General features: G+C 44.6%; 3 protein-coding genes across 8 annotated transcripts in view; 2 read left to right on the top strand and 1 right to left on the bottom strand.

Annotated features, from left to right (window-relative positions):
• The window catches only part of LOC111959247 (lissencephaly-1 homolog A), a 53,046-nt gene extending 34,963 nt beyond the window's left edge, over positions 1-18,083 (top strand). For all 4 annotated transcript variants that reach the window (XM_023980730.2, XM_023980741.2, XM_023980738.2 and 1 more), the window contains 7 exons: positions 216-422; positions 5,996-6,164; positions 7,476-7,578; positions 7,727-7,955; positions 13,192-13,293; positions 13,556-13,712; positions 15,660-18,083. In XM_023980730.2, the coding sequence (XP_023836498.1) occupies positions 216-422; positions 5,996-6,164; positions 7,476-7,578; positions 7,727-7,955; positions 13,192-13,293; positions 13,556-13,712; positions 15,660-15,700 (1,008 nt within the window). In that variant the 3' untranslated portion in view covers positions 15,701-18,083. The remainder of the gene's footprint in view (positions 1-215; positions 423-5,995; positions 6,165-7,475; positions 7,579-7,726; positions 7,956-13,191; positions 13,294-13,555; positions 13,713-15,659) is intronic.
• The window catches only part of limk1a (LIM domain kinase 1a), a 526,526-nt gene that overhangs the window by 297,648 nt on the left and 203,802 nt on the right, over positions 1-25,076 (bottom strand). The gene's annotated exons all lie outside the window — the stretch shown is intronic.
• mettl16 (methyltransferase 16, N6-methyladenosine) overlaps positions 21,500-25,076 on the top strand; it is a 28,208-nt gene continuing 24,631 nt past the window's right edge. The window contains exons 1-2 of one of the 3 annotated variants that reach the window (XM_023980720.2): positions 21,500-21,590; positions 21,954-22,091. In XM_023980720.2, the coding sequence (XP_023836488.1) occupies positions 21,964-22,091 (128 nt within the window). In that variant the 5' untranslated portion in view covers positions 21,500-21,590; positions 21,954-21,963. Of the gene's footprint in view, positions 21,694-21,953; positions 22,092-25,076 lie in introns of all 3 variants that reach the window. The other 2 variants (XM_023980713.2, XM_023980710.2) reach the window with 2 other exon arrangements.

The raw sequence follows: 25,076 nt of genomic DNA, 5'->3' as shown, positions 1-25,076 counted from the left end.
ACGTACTGTATTCCAAAATTGAGGTTTTCTAAACGTCTCAAGTGCTTTACGTTGTAAGGGCTAAACTCACCTCATCCACCACCAATATGTGTTTCCCACCAGATGATGCGCGGCAGCCATTTTGTGCCAGAAACGGCTAATTTCCTTCTTAGTTACCGCATATCCTATTGTGACGGTATTACAATGTCGTCTACATATGCCCCCTAACCCCCAAGGTGATGGAGCTGGAGTCAAAGCTGAACGAGGCCAAGGAGGAGATCACCTTGGGTGGGCCCATAGCCCAGAAGCGTGACCCCAAAGAGTGGATCCCTCGCCCGCCGGAGAAGTACGCGCTGAGCGGCCATCGTTCCCCCGTCACACGTGTCATCTTCCACCCAGTCTTCAGTGTCATGGTGTCTGCCTCCGAGGACGCCACAATAAAGGTCTGTAGAATATAAGAACCATCATAGACAGAGTAAAGACTTGTTGTTTATGTTATTCTCCAGGGAAATAATTAAACGATGTACAAACAACGTGATGCAATTAAATGAGATGCAAGCAAACTGCCCCAAACACCTTCCCCAACACTGTGCTGGCAAGTTATTTTATCCACTTGTATGGGAGTTGACTGTATATGTATAACTGCAACCAATAAGGCCTGGGTTTGAGTCCCTTTTCATTAAAGGTCAACTGCAGAGCTGTGTACCAACCATTGAACTGCATCATCTTTAACCAATTCACGTCCTTGTACAATATCAAAACGTGCCACTGAACCAATTATTTTTTGGTGTAAAAGCATGAAATTTGGTGTCAACATATGCTGAGCAAAAATATAAACGGATCAGGTAAAGTGCTGGTCCCATGTTTCATGAGCTGAAATAAAAGATCCCGGAATTGTTCCATGCGCACAAAAAGCTTATTTCTCTCATTCTGTGTACAAATTTGTTAACATCTCTGTTAGTGAGCATTTTCCTTTGCCAAGGTAATCCATCCACCAGATAGGTGTGGCATATGAAGAAGCTGATTCAACAGCATGATCATTACACAGATGCACCTTGTGCGGGGGACAATAAAAGTCCACTCAAAACATCTGTGGCATTGCACATTTTAAAGGGAGCGTGCAATTGGCATGCTGACTGCAAGCATGTCCACCAGAGAGGTTGCCAGATAATGTAATGTTCATTTCTCTACCATAAGCTGCCTCCAACGTCGATTTAGAGAATTTGGCAGTACGTCCAACCGGCCTCGCAACCGCAAACCACGTTTAACTACTCCAGCACTTCCACATCCATCTTCTTTACCAAGTCTTAAACCAGCCAACTGGACAGCTGATGAAACTGAGTTTGCACAACCCAAGAATTTCTGCACAAACTCCCAGAAACTGTCTCAGGGAAGCTCATCTGCATGCTTGTCAGGGTCTTGACCTTGAATGCAGTTTGGCGTTGTAACCGAATTCAGTGGGAAAATGCTCACCTTCGATGGCCACTGGCACGCTGGAGAAGTGTGCTCTTCAGGGATGAATCCCGGTATCAACTGTTGCGGGCAGATGGTGGTGTGTGTGGGCAAGCGATTTGCCAATGTCAACATTGTGAATAGAGTGCCCCATGGTGGCGGTGGGGTCATTGGATGGGCAGGCATAAGCTATGGACAACGAACACAATTGCATTTACCGATGGCAATTTGAATGCACAGAGATACCATGACGAAATCCTGAGGCCCATTGTCATGCCGTTCATCTGCCGCCATCCCCTCGTGTTTCAGCATGATAATGCACAGTCCCATGTCGCAAGGATCTGTACACAATTCCTGCAAGCTGAAAATGTCACCAAACAGGTCATGCATTGAGCATGTTTGGGATGCTCTGGATTGACGTGTACGACGGCGTGTTCCAGTTACCGCCAATATCCAGTACCTTCGTACAGCCATTGAGGAGTGGGACAACATTCCACAGGCCACAATCAACAGCCTGAAACTCTATCCAAAGGGGATGTGTCACGCTGCATTAGGCAAATGGTAGTCCCACCAAATACTGACTGGTTTTCAGATCCACGCCCCTACTTTTTTTTTAAAGGATATCTGTGACCAACAGATGCATATCTGTATTACTGTTCATGTGAAACCCATAGATTAGAGCCTACTGAATTTCTTTCAATTGACAGATTTTCCTTATGAACTGTAACTCAGTAAATTGTTACGTTTATATTTTTGTTCAGTGTAGTTGGTGCAAGTGTGTACTCAGGCCACATAGATAATGACTATTACAATATCAATCATAGTGTCAATCTAAGTTTGGATTTTGAGAATGTGAAGACATTAAAATGACTATTTTGAGGTACATTTCAGAATTAAATTGTTTAAAAGCATAGTATTACTTGACCTGTTTTTAACCCAAATATGCCAATTACAGTGCATTCGGAAAGTGTAAGTTACAACCTTTATTCAAAAATTGATTAACTAGTTTTCCCCTCATAAATCTACACACAATATTCTATAATGACAAAGCAAAAACAGTTTTTAGAAATGTTTGCAAATTAAAAATGTAAAAATAACACTTACATATGTATTCAGACCCTTTACTCAGAACTTTCTGGAAGTTCCTTTGGCAGCAATTACAGCCATGCGTCGTCTTGGGTATGATGCTACAAGCTTGGCACACCTGTATTTGGGGAGTTTCTCCCATTCTTCTCAGATCCTCTCAAGCTCTGTCAGGTTGGATGGGGAGCGTTGCTGCACAGATTTTTTCAGGTCTCTCCAGAGATGTTCGATTGGGTTCTAGTCTGGGCTCTGGCTGGGCCACTCAGAGACTTGTACTGAAGCCACTCCTGCATTGTCTTGGCTGTGTGCTTAGGGTCTTTGTCTTGTTGCAAGGTGAACCTTTACCCCAGTCTGAGGTCCTGAGCACTCTGGAGCAGGTTTTAATGAAGGATATCTTTGTACCTTGCTCCGTTCATCTTTCACTTGATCCTGACTGGTCTACCAGTCCCTGCCACTGAAAAACATCCCCACAGCATGATGCTTCCACCACCACGCTTTACCGTTGGGATGGTGCCAGGTTTCCTCCAGATGTGACGCTTGGCATTCAGGCCAGAGAGGTTCAATCTTGCTTTCATCAAACCAGAGAATCTTGTTTCTCGTGGTCAGTCCAAGCGGGCTGTCGTGCCGTTTTACTGAGGAGTGGGTTCCATCTTGCCACTACCATAAAGGCCAGATTTTGGTAGAGCGCTGCAGTGATCGTTGTTCTCCCATCTCTGCAGAGGAACTCTGGAGTGACCATCGGGTTCTTGGTCACCTCCCTGACCAAGACCTTTCTCCCCTGATTGCGCAGTTTGGCCGGGCGGCCAGCTCTAGGAAGTCTTGGTGGTTCCAAACTTCTTCCATTAAGAATGATGGCCACTGTTCTTGGGGACCTTCAATGCTGCTGAAATATTTTGAAAGATGGAGTACACTGTAGCAGGCCTCATTCTCTATTGACTTGCATTGGATTTGCTTAGCTGTATAATATGCTCTAGGCGTGTGTGGATTTCTTTTAGATATTTTAAGAAAAGCAGAGGAGAGATGCTCATAAAACAATAGTGTTTTGCTTTAGTTGCGTTCCCAAAGCGATGAGCTCTGCTTCCTTGTTGTTCATTCAGCCTGTGTGCCAGCCTGGCATCGCATCAGCACTACCTAATACCTACCACACTTGCTCCCACGCTTTCTCTCGCTCACGCTCTCCTTTTATCAGGACACGCCCTACAGCAACCCCCCTCCTATCGATTTGACATCCATAAATTGCTATTTTTAAGTGCATTAATACAGGCAGTATAATAACCCTGGTTCGTCTGCCATGCTGTTTTTACAGCGTCTGGTTTGCTGCGCTACCACAGTGAGCTACCTCTGTGCCCAAATGAGTATAAATATTTGTGCTGTATCTTTTATTCATGTGGAATCAGTCGCCTGTTATTTTGCAACACTCCGTCCAGGGGCCTTCACCACCTCCTCCCTCCTTCCTCTTTACCCCTGTTATTTCATATTTCGCTTGAGTGCTGGACCCCTGCCACGACCACCATCCAGCCATCCCAGAGCAGGCACAGTCAGGCCCCAAATCTCCCAATCTGCCCTCTTATGCCGCCGCTTCTTTCCTAGCCTGGCTCGCCTCACTCTGTGCCCTACTTTCCCTCCAGACCTTGCTGTTAAATCTTTAACTGGGGAGCTGAACGTAAGAGCTCTGCACACTGACATTCTCTCTGACTTACTCTCTGACATTCTCTTTGACATTCCAGTAAGGCTGTTGGTTTGCCTGCAGTCTGAAACTAGTCTCTCTTCCTCCTCTTTTGGTATGCAGGGAGTAATTGTCATGGCTTTGATGCTCTGCTTGCCCTCACTCCTTCCCCCTCTGGTCCTCTGCTTTCCCTTCTGCAAACGTAGCAAATCTATGCAATTTTTATATATATTTATTTTTACATGTTACCGTCCTTGAGCTCGCCACCTTGGCAGTATGTAAATCAGCAGGTTTTGTGAGCAGTGAGCCTTCTCTGCTTCCTTTGCTCTCGATGGGTCTCGCATTCCCTTTCTCTGCATGGTGATAAGAAGCCCTGTCCCTCACACTAAACTAGGCCAAACAGCTTGAGGTTGAGTGTCAGGTTAACTGCTGCTTATGGCAAGAAAGACCCTGCGGAGGCCTTCAGCACAGACTGGACCACATTATTTTAAAGTGACTATTTTAGTGTCATTCTCTCAAGTAGGCCTATATTAATTACTGATTTGATCTTTAAATTGAATATAGCTTATTTTCAGTTGGTCAATGGAAAGAGTTAATGTTAGTCTCTCATTCTTAGAGCCACATCGTTGCGAGTGGCGTACATTCATTTTATGGTTGTTTATCTCATGCTGTTGTCATTACATAAACACAGTTAATTTTCAGGTTAGCCTCCCCTGACCTTATTACCTAATGACATTGTGCAGTGCATCTATACTGCAGCTTACTGAGCTAATAGGATATGTTGGTCTGCAGAAGAAAATACCATAAGCTGTAATAAATTGCACTACTATGTTTCACTAGCCCGCCACTTGCGTAGGTAACAAGCTCAGCACTGATGGGTTTGGTGGCAGAAGCACAAGCTCAGCAGACTAAGTGATGGTCTTGGTGGTACTGGCAGACTTAACACCACGCCATACTGGGGTGGATTTTGTGGTAGACTAGACTCAAAACGGGCGGGGGCGGGTGGACTTGGCAGTGGAGAAAGCCCAAATGAGGCAGGAGGGGGCTTCTGTCAGTCCAGTGCCCCCCCCCCCATGCTCAGCGATGGAGGAAAAGCTTATCCCCACAGCGCCTGCCTGTCTGGAAACACAGGGTAATGTGATACCCGTCATGTTTTAGATGCAGCCAAACTAGTGTTTGTTGTTGACCCTGCTATTTAAGACCCAAATCCCACTGTCAATATCAACACAATCACAATAGACATTTATTCAACCACCCTAGGCTTATTTCTTTCTCTCACTATCCCAATATGGGGATATTTGAATTTATATGCTTCACAGACAAATGTATTCTTCTTGAAACAGTAACTTAATCAGACAAAGGTTTTGAACGTTAAATATGTATGGAGTCGGTGTTTGCATGTCGAGACGCTGTCTGGCTTGTAGGCTCGTCATTCTGTGCTATTGGAGCTCTAGAGACGAACCTCAGACTGTGGGTATTTAATGTCGAGAGAAGTCTGTCTGGCACCTCACCCAGGATGTATTGGCTCTCTTGTGATATGATATTAATATGATCTTCTACTGCATTTTATGGATCTATCCTTATCTCTCTGTGCCAGTCACAGCCTGCCTCCTGTAAGCCTGTTTTGGCTGCTTGGTCGCTTGGGGAAGAGGCAGTGTCACGGTGCAGACTAGGCTAGACGAGACACTGGTATTTGGGGTCTCTGTTGCGGTGTGGGGATTTCTAGATTGTGGAGAGCAGCTGAGAGTTGTTCTGTTCATGTGTTTTCATGTGTTCACACAGCAGCTGAAATAGTGTGTTTTCTCTCCTTGCCAGGTATGGGACTATGAGACAGGAGACTTTGAGCGGACGCTGAAGGGTCACACAGACTCTGTCCAGGACATATCCTTTGACCATACTGGCAAGCTGTTGGCCTCCTGCTCTGCAGACATGACCATCAAGCTGTGGGACTTCCAGGGCTTTGAGTGCATCAGAACCATGCATGGTGAGGGGACAGGAGTGGATGGGTGGGACTGTCTAGAGAGCTAATCGGTTGAAGGATATTATGTCTTAGACCATAAGGAGGACCAGGGATGGCGAGGTATGTGTGATTGTTTGGTTCAGGCAAAGCTTGGATGAGCAATTCCAGACGTATGTGTGAGCATGTGTTTGGATGGTGCGTTGGGACACAGGTGCTACCGATGCTGTTCATTATCACATATGATATGGCTCATCCTCACTTACGTTCATGACAATCTGCTTCAATTAACAGAAAACACAGTGAAACACAGGAGCTTCACATCACAACCAAATTCTGTCACACAGGCTTTAATGTTAATGCCAGCCATTCCACACTTCTTAACATCCTCCCCAATCCAACTCCTACAGGCGGTGGGGACTCACTCACACACACACCCTCAAGACGAGGTGCTATTTCTCATATCATCAGCACTCTAAATGTACCAGTCCTTAGGCAGTGTCACTGCCCCTCCCCTCTTTTAATCCTAATTGCTGGATAATTCCAGGCGGCACATTTTACGTGTGCCTTCAGGCCCCCCTGAAACAGATAACAACCCTTTGAGCCTTCCACCACCCATTATTATAACAGCCATAGCGCACTGTGGGGCTCCCCCCACCCACACACTACCCCTCCCCACCACATATATTTAAGCTTGCCTTTTTAGAGCCTCCTTAGTTTCCTCATCTTTTCAGCTGATTAAAGATGGCTGCCTTGGTCTCTAGGTAATTAACTGCCTCTTCTCCAGGAACAAAGACACCCTGGGCGTATTTGGCCATCTCACTATTCATGTTAATTGGCTAATTTGAACAAAACCGATTTTTATGGCACGTTTTAGTTCCAGTGACATGATGGGGAGGACTTCTTGTCAAAGTGGATGGCATTCAGAAATGGAAAGGCTTGTGCAGGAAAAGCTGGCTAACAATGCAGTTAGCCCAACTGGCCTCTGTCTAAAGTACAGTACTTGGACATTTAACCAATAGTTATTTGTCAGAGTGGTTGTTTTGGAAAGGGGATACCTAGTCAGTTGTACAACTGAATGCATTTAATTGAAATGTGTCTTCCATGTTTAACCCAACCCCTCTGAATCAGAGAGATGCAGGGGGGATGCCTTAAATCAATGTCCACATCATTGGCGCCCGGGGGTAAAAGTTGTTGTTGGTAGAATGGCAGATTTTGTCCACCTTGCCAGCCCGGGGATTTGAGCCAACAACCTTTCGGATACTGGCTCAACGCTCTCAACCGCTAGGCTACCTATGGCCCAGTGAAGGTCTCATTGTGTTGTCTTTTGTTTTCCAGGACACGATCACAATGTTTCATCTGTAGCCATCATGCCCAATGGAGATCACATAGTATCTGCCTCAAGGGACAAAACCATTAAAATGTGGGAGGTGGCCACTGGGTAAGTATGTTGCCAAAAAGCAGTGCTTACCGTGAGCCAAAACGTTCACATAAGTGTGCAGGAGCTTCTCTTTTAAGTAGTATTCAACATTTCCTATGCCTCCGCAAAGTAAGCAACCATCTTTAACCCATCTCTTCCCATCCATCAGCTACTGTGTGAAGACGTTCACGGGCCACAGGGAGTGGGTGAGGATGGTCCGGCCCAACCAGGATGGCACCCTGATCGCCAGCTGCTCCAACGACCAGACGGTGCGTGTGTGGGTGGTGGCGTCCAAAGAGTGCAAGGCCGAGCTGCGGGAGCACGAACACGTGGTGGAGTGCATCTCCTGGGCCCCTGAGAGCGCCCATCCCACCATCTTGGAGGCCACCGGCTCAGAGGTGAGGAGCTTGACACTGAAATACTGATATACACACTGAACTAAAGGCTTTGTTCCCTCCTTCATTCCTCGAAACGCCACCTGCTGACTCTTCAAAAGCACCTTACCCTTATGCCCTGTCCCTGGATCTGTGACAAAACCTTTATGTACAGTACATTCAGAAAGTATTCAGACCCCTTCCCTTTTTCCACATTTTATTACGTTACAGCCTTCTAAAATGTATTAAATAAAACATTTTCCTCATCAATCTGCACACAATTCCCCATAATGACAACGTGAAAACAGGTTTTTAGAATTTTTTCCAAATGTATTAAAAACGTATTTACATAAGTATTTAGACCCATCGCAATAAGACTCGAAATTAAGGTGAGGTGCATCACGTTTCCATTGATAATCCTTGATGTTTCTACTTGATTGGAGTCCACCTGTGGTCCACCTGTCTATATAAGGTCCCACCGTTGACAGTGCATGTCAGTCAAAACCAAGCCATAAGGTCGAAGGAATTGTCCGGGGAGCTCCGGGACAGGATTGTGTCGTGGCACAGATCTGGAGAAGGGTACCTGCAGCATTGAAAGTCCCCAAGAGCACAGTGGCCTCCATCATTCTTAAATGGAAGAAGTTTGGAACCACCAAGACTCTTCCTAGAGCTGGCCGCCCGGCCAAACTGAGCAATCGGGGGTGAAGGGCCTTGGTCAGGGCGGTGACTAAGAATCCGATGGTCACTCTGGCAGAGCTCTAGAGATCCTCTGTGGAGATGGGAGAACCTTCCAGAAGGACAACCAACTCTGCAGCACTCCACCAATCAAGCGTTTATGGTAGGGGCCAGACGGAAGCCACTCCTCAGTAAAAGGCACATGACAGTCCGCTTGGAGTTTGCCAAAAGGCACCTAAAGACTTTCAGACCATTGAAAAACAAGGTTATTTGGCCTGAATGCCACGTCACGTCTGGAGGAAACTTGGCATCCCTAAGGTGAAGTGTGGTGGCAGCATCATGCTGTGGGGATGTTTTTCAGCTGCAGGGACTTGGAGACATGTCAGGATCGAGGGAAAGGTGAATGGAGTGAAGTACAGAGATTCTTAATGAAAACAACCTGTTCCAGAGCACTCAGGACCTCAGAATGTGGCGAAGGTTCACCTTCCAACAGGACAACGACCCCAAGCACACAGCCAAGACAACACTGGAGTGGCTTTGGGACAAGTCCTCTGAGTGTCCTTGAGTGGCCCAGCCAGAGCCCGGATTTGAACCCGATCAAACATCTCTGGAGAGACCTGAAAATAGCTGTTTAGCGATGCTCCCCATCCAACCTGACAGAGGAAAATGGGAGCAACTCTCCAAATACAGGTGTGCCAAGCTTGTAGCATCATACCCAAAAAGACTTGAGGCTGTAATCGTTGCAAAAGGCGCTAAAACGAAGTAACGGGTCAGAATACCTATGTACATGCGATTTACGTTTCAAAAACGTTTTTTTTTTGGTCATTATGGGGTATTGCGTGTAGATTGAGGAGGAACTAAGTATTTAATCCATTTTAGGATAAATTTTAGGATAATACTGTAATGTAACAAAATGTGGGAAAAGTCAAGTGGTCTGAATGCCTTCCGAGAGCATTGTATGTACATGCCTTAAGTAAAATGGTAATGTGACATCAAAATAATATTGTGCGCACACCCATTTAAACGTTACGGCTAGGTACATACAAGTATCTGATTGCCCAAGGGAAAGTAGACCTAGATATTCCTTATGCTGACATATTGCTTATGTCAGAAAATGTACTTTGCTCTCCACCCTCCCTCTGACTTCCTATATATCTGGCTTATTTGGTCCGTCTCCTAACCTAAGATTGGCACCTCACAGAGCCAGACATGTTTGAATCAGACCATGAAATTAAAATTACAGGAGCAACCCTGTCATGGCCCAGGGTCAGACCGCCACCCTGCCCCTGTGAGTCTACACCCCCCACCTCCGATGCCCTGTGAGTGTCCTGCTCTCCCAAGTCTTGTGATCATGCATGTCCAATTTTAGTTTCATTCGATTAAAACATTTATCCTCACAGGCAGCTAGTGGCCCTGTTTGTCAAGAACCCTGTTTGCCTCGATGCCTGCGCACAATGATACACTATCCCATGTTCTCAGAGGGAGCCTGTTTTTCTCTTTAGCGCTCTCTTTCTGTATTTACCCATTTGAATGGTTGATGTGCTAAGTCTACAGTGATGGTATTGTTGATCTTGGCTAAGGTATTGTTGTATGCACACACACACACACACACACCCTTGCCTTTGATCAAATTCTCCTTTTGAAGACTTGAAGAACTTGATGCTTAGTAGCAGAGCTGGTTCAGGTAGAATGATTCTCCAGATTCTCCTGACATCAATTATACTGGCACACTTTATGTTCTGTGAACTAAAGCAGCCACATGTGAGTCTGACATTTAAGACTGCTCTGCTCTACGTGCTGAGATGAGCCTGCACAGGGGAACCCAAACTGTTAGAACATGCCCTTCCCTGTTTCAGAACTCTGAGGCATGTAATGACTTTTTATATCTGTGTGCACACTACATGTCCAAAAGTATGTCGAACATATGTCGAACATCGTCGAACATATCATTCCAAAATCATGGGCATTAATATATACACTGCTCAAAAAAATAAAGGGAACACGTAACTCCAAGTCAATCAAACTGTCCACTTAGGAAGCAACACTGATTGACAATAAATTTCACATGCTGTTGTGCAAATGGAATAGACAACAGGGGGAAATTATAGGCAATTAGCAAGACACCCCAAATAAAGGAGTGGTTCTGCAGGTGGTGACCACAGACCACTTCTCAGTTCCTATGCTTCCTGGCTGATGTTTTGGTCACTTTTGAATGCTGGCGGTGCTTTCACTCTAGTGGTAGCATGAGACGGAGTCTACAACCCACACAAGTGGCTCAGGTAGTGCAGCTCATCCAGGATGGCACATCAATGCGAGCTGTGGCAAGAAGGTTTGCTGTGTCTGTCAGCGTAGTGTCCAGAGCATGGAGGCGCTACCAGGAGACAGGCCAGTACATCAGGAGACGTGGAGGAGGCCGTAGGAGGGCAACAACCCAGCAGCAGGACCGCTACCTCCGCCTTTGTGCAAGGAGGAGCAGGAGGAGCACTGCCAGAGCCCTGCAAAAGGACCTCCAGCAGGCCACAAATGTGCATGTGTCTGCTCAAACGGTCAGAAACAGACTCCATGAGGGTGGTATGAGGGCCCGACGTCCACAGGTGGGGGTTGTGCTTACAGCCCAACACCGTGCAGGACGTTTGGCATTTGCCAGAGAACACCAAGATTGGCAAATTCACCACTGGCGCCCTGTGTTCTTCACAGATGAAAGCAGGTTCACACTGAGCACATGTGACAGAGTCTGGAGACGCCGTGGAGAACGTTCTGCTGCCTGCAACATCCTCCAGCATGACCGGTTTGGCGGTGGGTCAGTCATGGTGTGGGGTGGCATTTCTTTGGGGGGGCGCACAGCCCTCCATGTGCTCGCCAGAGGTAGCCTGACTGCCATTAGGTACCGAGATGAGATCCTCAGACCCCTTGTGAGACCATATGCTGGTGCGGTTGGCCCTGGGTTCCTCCTAATGCAAGACAATGCTAGACCTCATGTGGCTGGAGTGTGTCAGCAGTTCCTGCAAGAGGAAGGCATTGATGCTATGGACTGGMCCGCCCGTTCCCCAGACCTGAATCCAATTGAGCACATCTGGGAYATCATGTCTCGCTCCATCCACCAAYGCCAYGTTGCACCACAGACTGTCCAGGAGTTGGCGGATGCTTTAGTCCAGGTCTGGGAGGAGATCCCTCAGGAGACCATCCGCCACCTCATCAGGAGCATGCCCAGGCGTTGTAGCGAGGTCATACAGGCACGTGGAGGCCACACACACACACTACTGAGCCTCATTTTGACTTGTTTTAAGGACATTACATCAAAGTTGGATCAGCCTGTAGTGTGGTTTTCCACTTTAATTTTGAGTGTGACTCCAAATCCAGACCTCCATGGGTTGATAAATTTGATTTCCATTGATAATATTTGTGTGATTTTGTTGTCAGCACATTCAACTATGTAAAGAAAAAAGTATTTAATAAGAATATTTCATTCATTCAGATCTAGGATGTGTTATTTTAGTGTTCCCTTTATTTTTTTGAGCAGTATAGTTGGTCCCCCTTTGCTGCTATAACAGCCTCCACACTTCTGGGAAGGATTTCCACTAGGTGTTGGAACATTGCTGCGGGGACTTGCTTCCATTCAGCCACGAGCATTAGTGAGGTCGGGCACTGATGTTGGGTGATTAGGCCTAGCTTGCAGTCAGCATTCTAATTCATCCCAAAGGTGTTTGATGGGGTTCAAGTCAGGGTTCTGTGCAGGCCAGTCAAGTTCTTTCACACTGATTTTGACAAACCATTTCTGTATGGACTTCGCTTTGTGCACAGGGGCATTGTCATGCTGAAACAGGAAAAGGCCTTCCCCAAACTTTTGCCACAAAGTTTGAAGCACAGAATCGTCTAGAATGTCATTGTATGCTGTAGCATTAAGATTTCCCTTCACTGGGACTAAGGGGCCTAGCCGAACCATGGAAAACAGCCCCAGACCATTATTCCTCCTCCACCAAACTTTACAGTTGGCGCACTGCATTCGGGCTGGTAGCGCCAAACACAGATTTCTGTCCGACTGCCAGATGGTGAAGCGTGATTCATCACTCCATGCTTAGCGGCCGACGATAGATATTTGATTTAAAAATTACGAAATGGATGGTTGTTTTAGTATGGGGAAAATTCCGATTTATACTGCACCACAGACCATGTAGAAATGGAACAATTGAATCTAAGTGCAAATTTTGGTCTATAATCAAATATTGCCCTCAGCTGTTAGGCACCCTCAGGGCAAGTTTCTGCTACTGTGTTCAGAATCACTCTTATATGGAAGCAGAGTCTGTAATTGAACCTCTGAAGTGTAGGCATGTGCCCTGCTCTGGAGATATACATTGATAACTATTTTGTTGGTAGTCCATTTCCCCTGATTTTAAGGTGGTATTTATTTATCAAAGGCTGTGGTATAAAAATAAATTTAATTCAGAAGGCTGCTGGCTGCATATAGCCCTCACAAAGAAATTATTAAGGATTGACGTCCCGCAAGTGAAGACTGCTAAAGGTTCTGTATTGGTATTTTACTGCGGCAATTGGAGCTCATCGTGTTGTTCTCCCTGTGTCCTTCCAGTCTAAGAAGAGTGGTAAGCCGGGCCCTTTCCTGCTGTCTGGCTCCAGAGACAAGACCATTAAGATGTGGGATGTCAGTATTGGAATGTGCCTTATGACACTGGTGAGTGGACCATCAATACAATAGATGGTAATTTCGATTCATGCAGTTTTTATGTTGTTGAATCCAGTCCTCACATGACATGAATTGCAATAGGATTGACATTCTTGAACCCTAGTCGTAACCGAACGCTCTGTTCCAGGTTGACTGGTTTCCTGAACTAAGCGTAGTCCTGGACTAAAAAGCTAGTTTTAGTCTGGGAGTAGTCTGGGAAACTGACCCTAGATTTTGTATTAACAATTCTAACCAAATGCTTTTGTCCCAGGTTGGCCATGATAACTGGGTGCGCGGGATGCTTGTCCACCCCGGAGGCAAGTTCATATTAAGCTGTGCTGATGACAAGACCTTAAGGATCTGGGACTACAAGAACAAGCGCTGCATGAAGACCCTGAGTGCCCATGAACATTTTGTTACCTCTCTGGGTAAGCCGCTCTCAATCTTTTCTTCTACAGTCAGCGTCAGTTACAGCTGGGTCTTGTTCAGTACGGCACACTGTAGCAAAATATTAGTGCTGGGCGATTAACTGAAATGTCAGGGATTTTTTTGGTTTTTAACCCAACTAATTCTATTTAGTTTTTTCTTTCTATGCGCTCAATGCGCACATCACACAGTTTCTCTAGAGATCAATCAGATCCAGTCTGAACTGTGCTATGTAGTAGGGAGTTAGTTTTCCAACTGGCCAATATTCTACTTAGTTTAACGCATAAAACATGGTCATTGACTACAGTGACCATAATCCATTGCGCATTTACTTGTCCTTTCTGTTTCTATTATGCCTGCTACGGAAGAGAGAAGGATGTGTGATCGTGAGGTGATAGAGAGCAGCTGTTGCTTTGCAAGTTCTCTACCTGAAAATACATGATCCTAGTGATTGATGGTATTCAGCAGTCATAAGTATGCCTTATTTACTTTGAACTACAAAATAGTGATTTTGTCAGACACCATAGGAATTAAATTAAGTAATGAAATAAAATCTATGTAATACACACAACTGAAATATTTTATTAAAGTAATGTGAATACATGAGGGTTAATAAGTGATAAGCGGTAATGGAAAGTCACTACCATTGTACTTTTATTAATTGTTTTAAATTGTTATAGCATTCAACACAATGCGTAGTGCATTTAATGTTGAGGGGGAAAAAATCATCGAAACATTGTTTCTTTTTTTATAATCGAACAGAAACTGAACCGACTTCAAAAATAACTAATCACGCGTTCTGTTCTGTCTCCTGGAGATGAATGTACTTTGGTGCCAAAAGTGCAAATCAATCCCAGAACAGCAGCAAAGGACCTTGTGACGATGCTGCAGGAAACGGGTACAAAAGTATCTATATCCACAGTAAAACGAGTCCTATATCGACATAACCTGAAAGGCCGCTCAGCAAGGAAGAAACCACTACTCCAAAACCGCCATAAAAAAAGCCAGACTACGGATTGCAACTGCACATGGGGACAAAGATTGTACTTTTTGGAGAAATGTTCTCTGGTCTGATGAAACAAAAGTAGAACTGTTTGGCCATAATGACCATCGTTATGTTTGGAGGAAAAAGGGGAACGCTTGCAAGCCGAAGAACCTCATCCCAACCGTGAAGCACGGGGGTGGCAGCATTGTTGTGGGGGTCCTTTGCTGCAGGAGGGACTGGTGCACTTCACAAAATAGATGGCATCATGAGGAATGGAAATTATGTGGATATATTGAAGCAGCATCTCAAGACATCAGTCAGGAAGTTAAAGCTTGGTCGCAAATGGGTCTTCCAAATGGACAATGACCCCAAGCATACTTCCAAAGTTGTGGCAAAATGGCTTATGGACAACAAAGTCAAGGTATTGGAATGGCCATCACAAAGACCTGACCTCAATCCTATAGAAAATTTGTGGGCGGAACTGAAAAAGCATGTGCGAGCAAGGAGGCCTACAAACCTGACTCAGTTACACCAGCTTTGTCAGGAGGAATGGGCCAAAATTCACCCAACTTAATGTGGGAAGCTTGTGGAAGGCTACCCAAAATGTTTGACCCAAGTTAAACGCAATGCTACCAAATACTAATTGAGTGTATGTAAACTTCTGACCCACTGGGATGTGATGAAAGAAATAAAAGCTGAAATAAATAATTCTCTCTACTATTATTCTGACATTTCACATTCTTAAAATAAAGTGGTGATCCTAACTGACCTAAGAAAGGGAATTTTTACTAGGATTAAATGTCAGGAATTGTGAAACTGAGTTTAAATGTATTTGGCTAAGGTGTATGTAAACTTCCGACTTCAACTTCAATATATTCGGGTCATAAGCTAAATGGAATATAGGTTTGTGATGAATACCTCTATCTACTCTTCCTTTGTACTAATGTCCTTCTCCTCTCCTCAGATTTCCACAAGAATGCTCCGTATGTCGTCACGGAAGCGTAGATCAAACAGTTAAAGTGTGGGAGTGTCGCTGATCAGACCTGAGAAGATCAGACCACCACACCTCTCTCCTCCCACTCCACCCCCTCTAGGCCTTTTCCACCCCCCTGCAACCCACCTCACTCCCCCGTCTCCTTCATCTCCTCTGGCTACACACACACCATGGTTAATACCTTATCCTGTCATAACGCTCTCTGGTCCAATAATGGTCCTTTTATGTACATTATTCTGGATGTAGATTGAGCTATTAAATGTTGCACAGCAAAAAAAGTATTCTTGCATGGTGATGATGAATCCAAAATTGTATACTGTAAATTTACATGATAACGTTGTCTAGAAGTACAATAGGTTTAACATGGGCGGGGCTGTCTGTTTGTCACATGCAGCCTTACCTACCTACTTACTGAAGGCAGATGTTTCTTTGTGTGTCACAAATGGCTCCCTATGTGATGCAATACGGATGACCAGGGCCCCTGTGCCCTGGTAAAATGAGTGCGCTATACAGGGAATAGGGTGACATTTGGGACACACTCTTTGACTGGGTGTAAATGTAGGGCACTAAAAACCGATAATTTAAAAAAACTTCTTTTACGTGTCAGATTTTCTTTTGTCTGCCTATTTTATTTTTATGATTTTTTTTCTCTTCTCTTTCACTGTTGTAGTCTCTGTTGGTGATGTTTTTGAGGGGGCGGGGGAAAACACACAAAAGGAGAAGTATAATCCCTTGATGCCGGAGATATGAGATTGTCTGTCTGGGGGGGGGGGGGGTTATTGGAATAATCTGTAGCTTTGTAACATCACTTCTGAAGTGTGCATACATTTCTCTTCATGTGGAACTAGTGAATATATTAATTGCTGCATATACAAATGTTCAAACTGTATCTTTGGACATCTGGGGGTTGAGAAAACAAACAGCTTTTTACTCTTGTCATGACGCGTCCTAACTTAGTAGAAAAAACTTAGAATTATCTCTATCCAATAATGTATTCTGCTTCCGCTGTTTATTGAATCGGATACATTTCTGTTTTGGCATCTCAATGAATTAACCTGGCTATGTTGTTGCAGATGGGTGCCCTTATTTCCGTTGGTTAGCATTTAGGCTAAACTCAGTGGACTGTAAGCTAAATTCTAACCTGAAAGCTATGTGAGCCAATACGTGAGGTTACTCCCTGATAAGCTGCCCCCTGTCTGTTCGCTCGGTACTGGGCTTACGGTTGGCTGCAACTGTTAAGGTGAGCTTCTCAGCCTTTCTCTAGCACATCTGGCCTTTAGCAGCAGACATCAGGGATCACTCTTTTAATATTTCAATTCACTTGAAAAGGATCTTTAGGTGTCTCCCTCCCTCTGTATGATGGCTGTTTGACGTCCAAAGTCTAACCTGAGTGATTTTCCATTGGAGTCAACTGAACTCTCCCTTTTTCGAACCATTTGACGAATCCGGTGTCTGCTGGGTTTTGTCTGTTATACTAAAGAATCATGTAAGTGATTTGATGCTCAGTTGGCCATTGTCTTGGTGCTGCTTGCATCTATGGTTGGTGTAAATTAGGGAGGGCAAGCTTAAGCCTTAGTTTTGGATGAAATATGCAGAGTTTCGAATAGTCGGACTTATCAATAACCGCTTGTCATCGCATGACAAGGAGTCAAAGTTGCCCCTCAGGTTTGTTTTGGTATGTGCAAAAGATCTCTCCAGGGGGGAAAAAATTCATGATTGAGAGGTAATAAAGCTGTTTCTGTGGGGGGCAAAATACATGTAATTTTACTGAGCTGTAGGGAAGTGTCCAAATCTGTTTCCACCAAACTGACTGGTGAACTATTGGGGGGGGATTCATTCAATTGATGATGAAATAAAATGATAGCAGTAGACATGCTTGTGTTCGCTGTACAGTAGAGCGGTCTGATGGTAGTTCTTGTAAAGGGATCGTCACCCCTAAGCCTACTTAAAGAAGCTCCCTTCCCACAGACCGGCCTTGACTTTGGTCTTTGGCTAGGCTTACTAGGCTGCATTTGTGCCCAGAAGAGTGCTTAGACTCCTAGTGAAGAGCTCTCGAGGCGAAACTCCACAGGCCGACTAACACATTGCAGTCGTCTCCTGGGTGGCAGGCAGATCTTTATCATATTCTGTTAATCTTATGATCTAGGAGGCTGAACAAAATGAAAACCAAATCCCTCCATTTCCCTTAAAAAAAAAACATGCTGCTGCTTACGCTGCAGCAGGTGAGGGAAAATCCTATTGTCTGGCACATCCCTGCTTTTCGTTAGATCTTTGGTCCTTTGTCGGACTGATGACCGTAGAAGTAAGAAATTTAAAATTGCATAATTTTTTTTTTTTATCAGCCTTTTTCCATTGATGCATTTCTATAATAAAGAATTCCACTTGCTTAACTGATCTTATCTTAAGCTTCTTTGCTGAATATCTTCCTGTTCCTCTTCCTGTGTGTATTTGTTTGGATGTAGCTAGGTGCTGCTGCTGACCTTTGAACCCTCATAGTGGCTAGTTTGACCTTTGACCTGTCGACATTAGAACTGCTGCATGTGCCCCTGTTGTACCAGGGGCTGAGCTGTCTGGTTTGGAGGGCCTTTCTGGTTCAAGTGCTGTGATGTAAGCCACTGAACACTCGGGTCGAGTCTGAAATGGCACCCTATTCCCTAAAAGTAGTGCACTTCAGACTCCGACTCAATCAGCCACAGGCCACCCTGCTAAACTGTCAAATACTAATTGGTCCACTTGACAAACGATATACTGTTAAAAGAGCTAGAAGTAGGATAAGAGAACTCTCTCTTATGAGAAAGGGTTGTACCCATACTGTCTCTTACTAGTAAGCAGGTGTATGGTTTCTATGTATACTGTGTATTTTGCATATCGACTTTTCAAAGACACCAGACAGACTCTACCAGACAGGTCGGCTCAGACTGGCATGATGGCTGCAGACAGACGGCTCTGTACTTAATGTGGTTGTTTGTTGCTGTTAGGAGGACAGGTCTGTAAATGAATGAGCTGGCTCCTTCCTCTATATGTGATGGGATTGCGGCAGACTAAAGATGTTCTAAGAGAAAATAATCTTCTCATTGAGAGAACACCACTTTTTCCTCTAGACTAGAGGCCTCCATGCATTTAGTCAGACCCAGACTGGTCTTTCTCCAAGCTGCTTTCTCTGTCAGTCAGTAGGAGATTTTGATTGGAGAGTCGGCGTGCGTTACTCCATACACCAGCAATCGATAGGACAATTGGACATGGTGGTGCTGATGCACCATAAAATGTGTTTTAGCTGAAGCCCCCAAAAATGTAACTATAGGACATTCTGGTGTAGCTTCAGCATTCAGGTGTCCTGATCTGTTCTGTTCTCGATGCTAGACTAAGTTAGCTTCCTGATTTAAGCCGATTTTCTCTATTCGATTGGCTAAATTCAGAATTCCAATATCTGGATCCGTGGGTGTAAATTCTAAACCAGGCCTGAAGTGAACCTAAATGGATATTAGACTTGACTCTTATTGTTATTGAAAAATTCAGCTTTCCCTTTCTTGGGTTAGACAAAGGTCTATAAACAAATGGGAGGGAGGGAGAATGTGTCTCTTCTTGTAATATAGTTATCATTGAATGAATGCTTTATATACCTGTGCTGTTGTACCTACCCTGTGAAAATAAATCACTTTTTGCCATTTGCAGGTCCCAAGCAATCCCTATGCTGCACTAGCTAGGTGGATCAGAGGGCCTGGCAGACAAGCTTACACTGTCTGTTGGTCCTTTTCCCCCAGTCTCAAGTCCATCTGTCTGCTATAATCTGCCTTGTGAATAGGTTGAGGGCTTCAGACTTCTTCACACTGTTCTTCACACCTTGAACAGGATTTATTGTTTTGCTTTCATGGTCTTTCTCACGTTCAGCAAAATTGTTAACAATATCTGGATGTCATTATTGTTTGCAACATTAAACAAATATCTGTAAATGTTGTCCTTTTATTGGGTTGGAGGGGGGTTCTCAAAGAACATGCACAGCTTGACATATTGAATGTCTATAACAAGTTCACACAGGGATTTACTGATTTTGAGCTAAAGGTTTCAATGAAGGCGTGTCTAAACATTTCATGAGTTTCTTCAGTGAATGCATGTTTTTTTCTTAGGTCAATAATGATAGACAGACTAGGGCTATTGACATTAATCATTACATGTTCATAATTACATTGTATACTGTATATGAAGTATTAATATAATGGAAGGGATTCATTATTAACGTTCACAGCTGTGATGTATGCCTGGCGATGGTTTCCATACTTGGAACAGAATATTATTGACATTTTACATTAATGGACCTCAATCTTACATTTCTAAGAAAGACCATGTTGGTGTCTTCAGTTCTTTGCATTCTACCAGGTAAGTGTGTGGTAACACCTGGCTGGAACCTTTATACTACATCTAATTTTCTGACTACAATACAATAAAGGTCTCATTGAAAATAATAGGTGAAGTGTAAAGTGCAGCTCTGGGAACAGATGAATCATGTTGAGTAGGTTAGGCTATGACTCAAAAGTATACTTGCTCAACCAATAGTTAAATTCACTTGGATACATTTGAGCAAGTGTCAACATCTGTTGTACTGTAACCCCTTTGCAATGTTTGACTGGGTGCGTGAGGTGTACAATTGCCATGTTGCCATCTGCTTCATTGTATGTAAGGAAGCACAATTTGTATGTGAATAACAGATCAATCAACCACACACTCGAGATCATTTATAAAATTGCTGCCAGAATACTACTGATGACACACATGGCCAAGAGTATGTGGACACCTGCTCGTCGAACATCTCATTCCAAAATCATGGGAATTAATATTGGTTGGTTCCCCCTGTACTGTCATAACAGCCTCCACTCTTCCGGGAAGGCTTTCCACTAGGTGTTGGAACATTGCTGCGGGGACTTGCTTCCGTTCAGCCACAAGAGCATTAGTGAGGTTGGGCCTGGCTCTCAGTTGGAGTTCCAGTTCATCCCAAAGGTGTTTGATGGAGATGAGGTCAGGGCTCTGTCCAGGCCAGTCAAGATCTTCCACATCAATCTCGACCAACCATTTCTGTACTGACCTTGCTTTGTGCATGGGGGCATTGTCATGATGAAACAAAAGTGCCTTCCCAAACTGTTGTGCTTGTGTGCGGCTGCTCGTCCATGGAAACACATTTCATGAAGCTCCTGACTAACAGTTCTTGTGCTGACATTGCTTCCAGAGGCAGTTTGGAACTGGAACTGGACATAAGATTTTTTACGCTCTACACTTCAGCACTCAGCATTGCTGTTCTATGAGCTTGTGTGGCCTACCACTTCATGGCTGAGACATTGTTGCTCCTAGATGTTTCCAATTCACATTAACAGTACTTACAGTTTATTTGGGCAGCTCTAGCTGAAATTTGACTGGGGCAGACATTTGATGAGCTGACATGTTGGAAAGGTGGCATCCTATGACGGTGCCACGTAGAAAGTCACTGAGCTTTCAGTATAGGCCATTCTACGGCCAATGTTTGTCTATGGGGATTGCATGGCTGTATGCTCGATTTTATACACCTGTCATCAACGGGTGTGGCTGAAATAGCCAAATCCACTAATTTGGAGGGATGTCCACATAATTTCGTATGTAGCCTCAGCCTGTCAGACTTCAAAAGGTCCGTGCTATCTGGGATCCTACCCATTGAAGTTGAAATGTAACATGGTTAGGTAAGAAGTTAGATTATTGATTTAGGGTAGGGACGTCCCAAGGATCCCAGATAGCACTGACACTTCAAAATGTGTCTTTGGTACTGTTTCAGAAAATGCGCGGAATATTGACGTCAACCAATGTCTCGGCGCAGAGTTGTGACTTCATCCACCATTCCGGAAGAAACGCGGTCTAAACGTTTACACATTAAGTCTTAACGTGAGTTCTCTTCTCGTGTGTGCAAGACAACTGTTGACATTTTCAAACTTTTAGAATATATTCCGAGCGAATATTTCAGGTACTCAAGTCACCAAAACAAGAGGTTACCTAACGCTAGCGTGTCTCGCTTAGAGAGGTCTAGCTAGCCATTTTGTTGACAGGCAGCATGGAGTTGAAATGTGCTTTAGCTAACGTTAGCTAGCTTGCAGTTTACTGATGAATGCCTGTTGTTTGCTAACAAGCTAGCTAATAGCGTTATCTTTGTATGCTTTTACACGCATCTACGTCAGTTAGCTAACTTGTTAGCCTCCCAACCCTTTGACGAGTTACAGGTGTAAATACAGCTGTTTCCTTCCTCCACAGTGAAGTGAGAATGTCACTGAACAAATCAATGCACCCGCGGAACCGCTACAAAGACAAGCCTCCGGATTTTGCCTACTTGGCCTCCAAGTATCCAGACTTCGAGCAGCATGTCCACACCAACCTGGCTGGCAGAGCTATGTGAGTACAGGGGCGTATTCATTAGCTACTGACATCGTTGGCCGTTTAAGAACCAAACGGAAGCAAACAGCAAAACGATAGTTATATTTGACAAATGCAGATAGGTCCGTTGCGGTTGTTTCCATTTAAGAAACGTTTTGCAACAAAATCGGCGTAATGAATACGCCCCAGTACATATGCTGTAGGCCAGTGGTTCCCAACTCCGGTCCTCGAATATATATTTATTTATGTATTTAACCTTTATTTAATACCCCATCAACAGCCCCGGACAAACACACCTTGATTAGTCAACTTTTCAACTAATCATCAGGCCATCAGAGTTGAATCTGGTATGTTTGTCAGGGGCTACAACAAAAATGTGCTGTTGGAGGTACTCGAGGACCAGAGTTGGAAACCACTGCTGTAGGCTGTTGACAAGTTATCTACGACTGAGTGCCATTTTGTGCCACTATTGATTTTGTCACACCAGTAAAACCTATTTGTGTGGCCGGATTATTATTTTTTTGTCCTTGAGTGCAAAGCGCTGCCAACTTCCCAGCATTTTCTCTCATTACTGTAGCTTTCTCACCTGTGTGTGTGTGTGTGTCCTCACTATGTTAGCTGAACTCCCAGTAGGAGGTTCAGAGACTTAGCAGGAGAGAGGCATCAAAGACCCTTTGATTTTCCACATCCTTTTTTATGGTGTTGTGGTGGTTTTCTCCCTTCCTCTTTTGGAGGGAAGGGGGTCTCTGGATTTGGGCAGGGATCAATCAATGCCTCTGCAGGGACACATCGCCCAGTGCCCGTCCCATTGAGCTGAGTGCTAGAGTGTTGGGAGCTGATGGGGTATCGGGAGGAGGTGAGGTGACTTTAGGTGTCCACTGTAAAGTATTTAGACAGGATGACCTTAACGGGCGTCATTGCTGACAACCATGATGATTAGTAACCTGGCCATGTTGGTGCTATCGTTAAGTTAGACATTACCCATAGACACTAGCTTCCCTGATCTCTATTGGAGCAGGGTTTAGGCAAATGCCTGTGGTTGCTGCTAAATGACTTAAATGTAAATGTAAATGTTGCTTGTGAGGTTCATCAGCTACAGAGGAAGAAAAAGGATGACTCATGATTAATGTATGCACTACAGACAGAATCTCAGCTCTGATGGGGAGGAGTGGGAAGTTGTGAACCAGGGCTGGAGAGGGACTGGGAGCTGCAGAGTGGGGGGTTATGGGACAGAGAGCCTGGGGAGGGAGGAAGGCAGTCTCAATTCTCCATGAGCCACTAACTGGAGGATCAGGGTCTGCCAGCCAGTAATTGGGACACACACACAGGGATATGAAATATGCAGAGAGTAGGAGAAAGAGAGGTGGGGATGGAAGTAATGGGAGGGAAGGGACAGAGAGCGAATGAGCGAGAGGGAGCCTAGATGGATGTGGAGATGCAGAGAGCTTTGGTGCTGCTTTTCAGATCACATTTCTACTGTCAAGATTGTCATGACTGTTCTTCACAGCACAAAGGCTTGAGGGAGATTTCTCTCACAGAACTGACAAGGGGGAAGATTGTGTGATTCTGAGTCCTGTCACATATCACATTGTGGTGTGCTTTTGTGTGATTTACCCCCCTCCTGGTTGTGGGAAAAACAAACATGCTGGCTGCTGAAGTCAGACAGTCTGGGGTTGGAACTGAAATAATAGTCCAATCTTAACAGAACCCTTATTTTGTTTCGTTACACTGTTCCGACCAGCAAAATGAAGTTCTGAACCAGTTTGAACCGAATGGTTTATATCGTTCCTTTCTGTTCCTTTTAAAACCTTTGAAATCAAAAATAAATAAATGACATTTAGCTCAGCGTTAAATTACTTTACCAGTCAGTGCAGGGAAGCTATTTACATGCATTGGACAGGCGAGTGTAGGGCGCGAGATGCAACAGAAATGTTGTTTGGCGAGAGAGGGTGGAGGACGAGGCTTGCTTTGAAGCTCTGGGTATCTTGTTATGGCATGCATTATCTGAATTAGGCCCACAGAATCATACCTATTGAGGAACTTTGAATGTCTTTGAACTTTAGAGTTGGCTTAACGTTGGAGCAGCTAGCTAGTTAAAAAGCTTGTGTGTGCAAAGCGGCACCAGACTATGCTTTGGAGTGGGAGGGGCAGGTTGCCTATGTGCACACACACTGGCAAAAGCTTTTCAGCTGGCAGGCACACACTGGAATAAGTTTCTGAGTGACAGAGTGAGGGCTTTGCATAGGTGCTTTGTTGCACCTGGAACATAAAATAACATTATTAACCGGTTCCCATGCTTTTAAAATAACAGTTCTGTTCTGGGACAGTATAGATCACCTTTGTTCTGATTCTGTTGCAAAAAAGCAGAATTTGATTTGGAATAGAGATGTGAGGGTGTATGAGAAACCAATTTCAATCATTTCTTTTCATTTACAAGACTAAAGTATTGCATCAAGAAGCTTAGAGGCGCGATTGAAAGAAGTCCTAGTCGACCAGTACTGCCTTCGCTTGTGTCTGCAGGAGAGGTTATGGCTGGATAGGCAGCCAGGTGCAGTAGAGCGAAAGACCTGACAGCTGAGCAGGAGAACAAAGAAAGAGAGGGAGGCTGTTGGGATCATTTTGTTTTTGACATCAACTCAACTGCGAGGTCATCATTACACCTGGTGCTGATCTGGAGCTGACGGGGCCAAATAAAGCACATCTCTTGCTCTTCTTCTGTTCTTTCTATACCTCTCTCTTGTCTCTGTCCTTTCCTTCATCTCTGCTTCTTTTTTCTCTGCCTTATTTCTGTCTTGCTCACTCTCTTCTTCCTCCATCCCCCTCTCCTCTATTTTTCTCTATCTACTGACTGTGCGGTCTCTGTTTTGATGGTAGAGGATGAAAAGTGTCCTGTGTAGCCGGCCTCTCTTTTGATTCCTTCTCATGACAGACTGAAGGCCCAAACTGCCCCTGGACTAGCCTGTCCAGCACCACTCCAATTAGTTGGTGGATACCCCCCCCCCC

This window comes from Salvelinus sp. IW2-2015, linkage group LG4p (genome assembly GCF_002910315.2).
Source record: "Salvelinus sp. IW2-2015 linkage group LG4p, ASM291031v2, whole genome shotgun sequence".
Lineage (NCBI taxonomy): Eukaryota > Metazoa > Chordata > Actinopteri > Salmoniformes > Salmonidae > Salvelinus > Salvelinus sp. IW2-2015.
The sequence above is the reverse complement of the archived record's forward strand: the minus strand, read 5'-3'. Positions and strand labels throughout refer to the sequence as shown.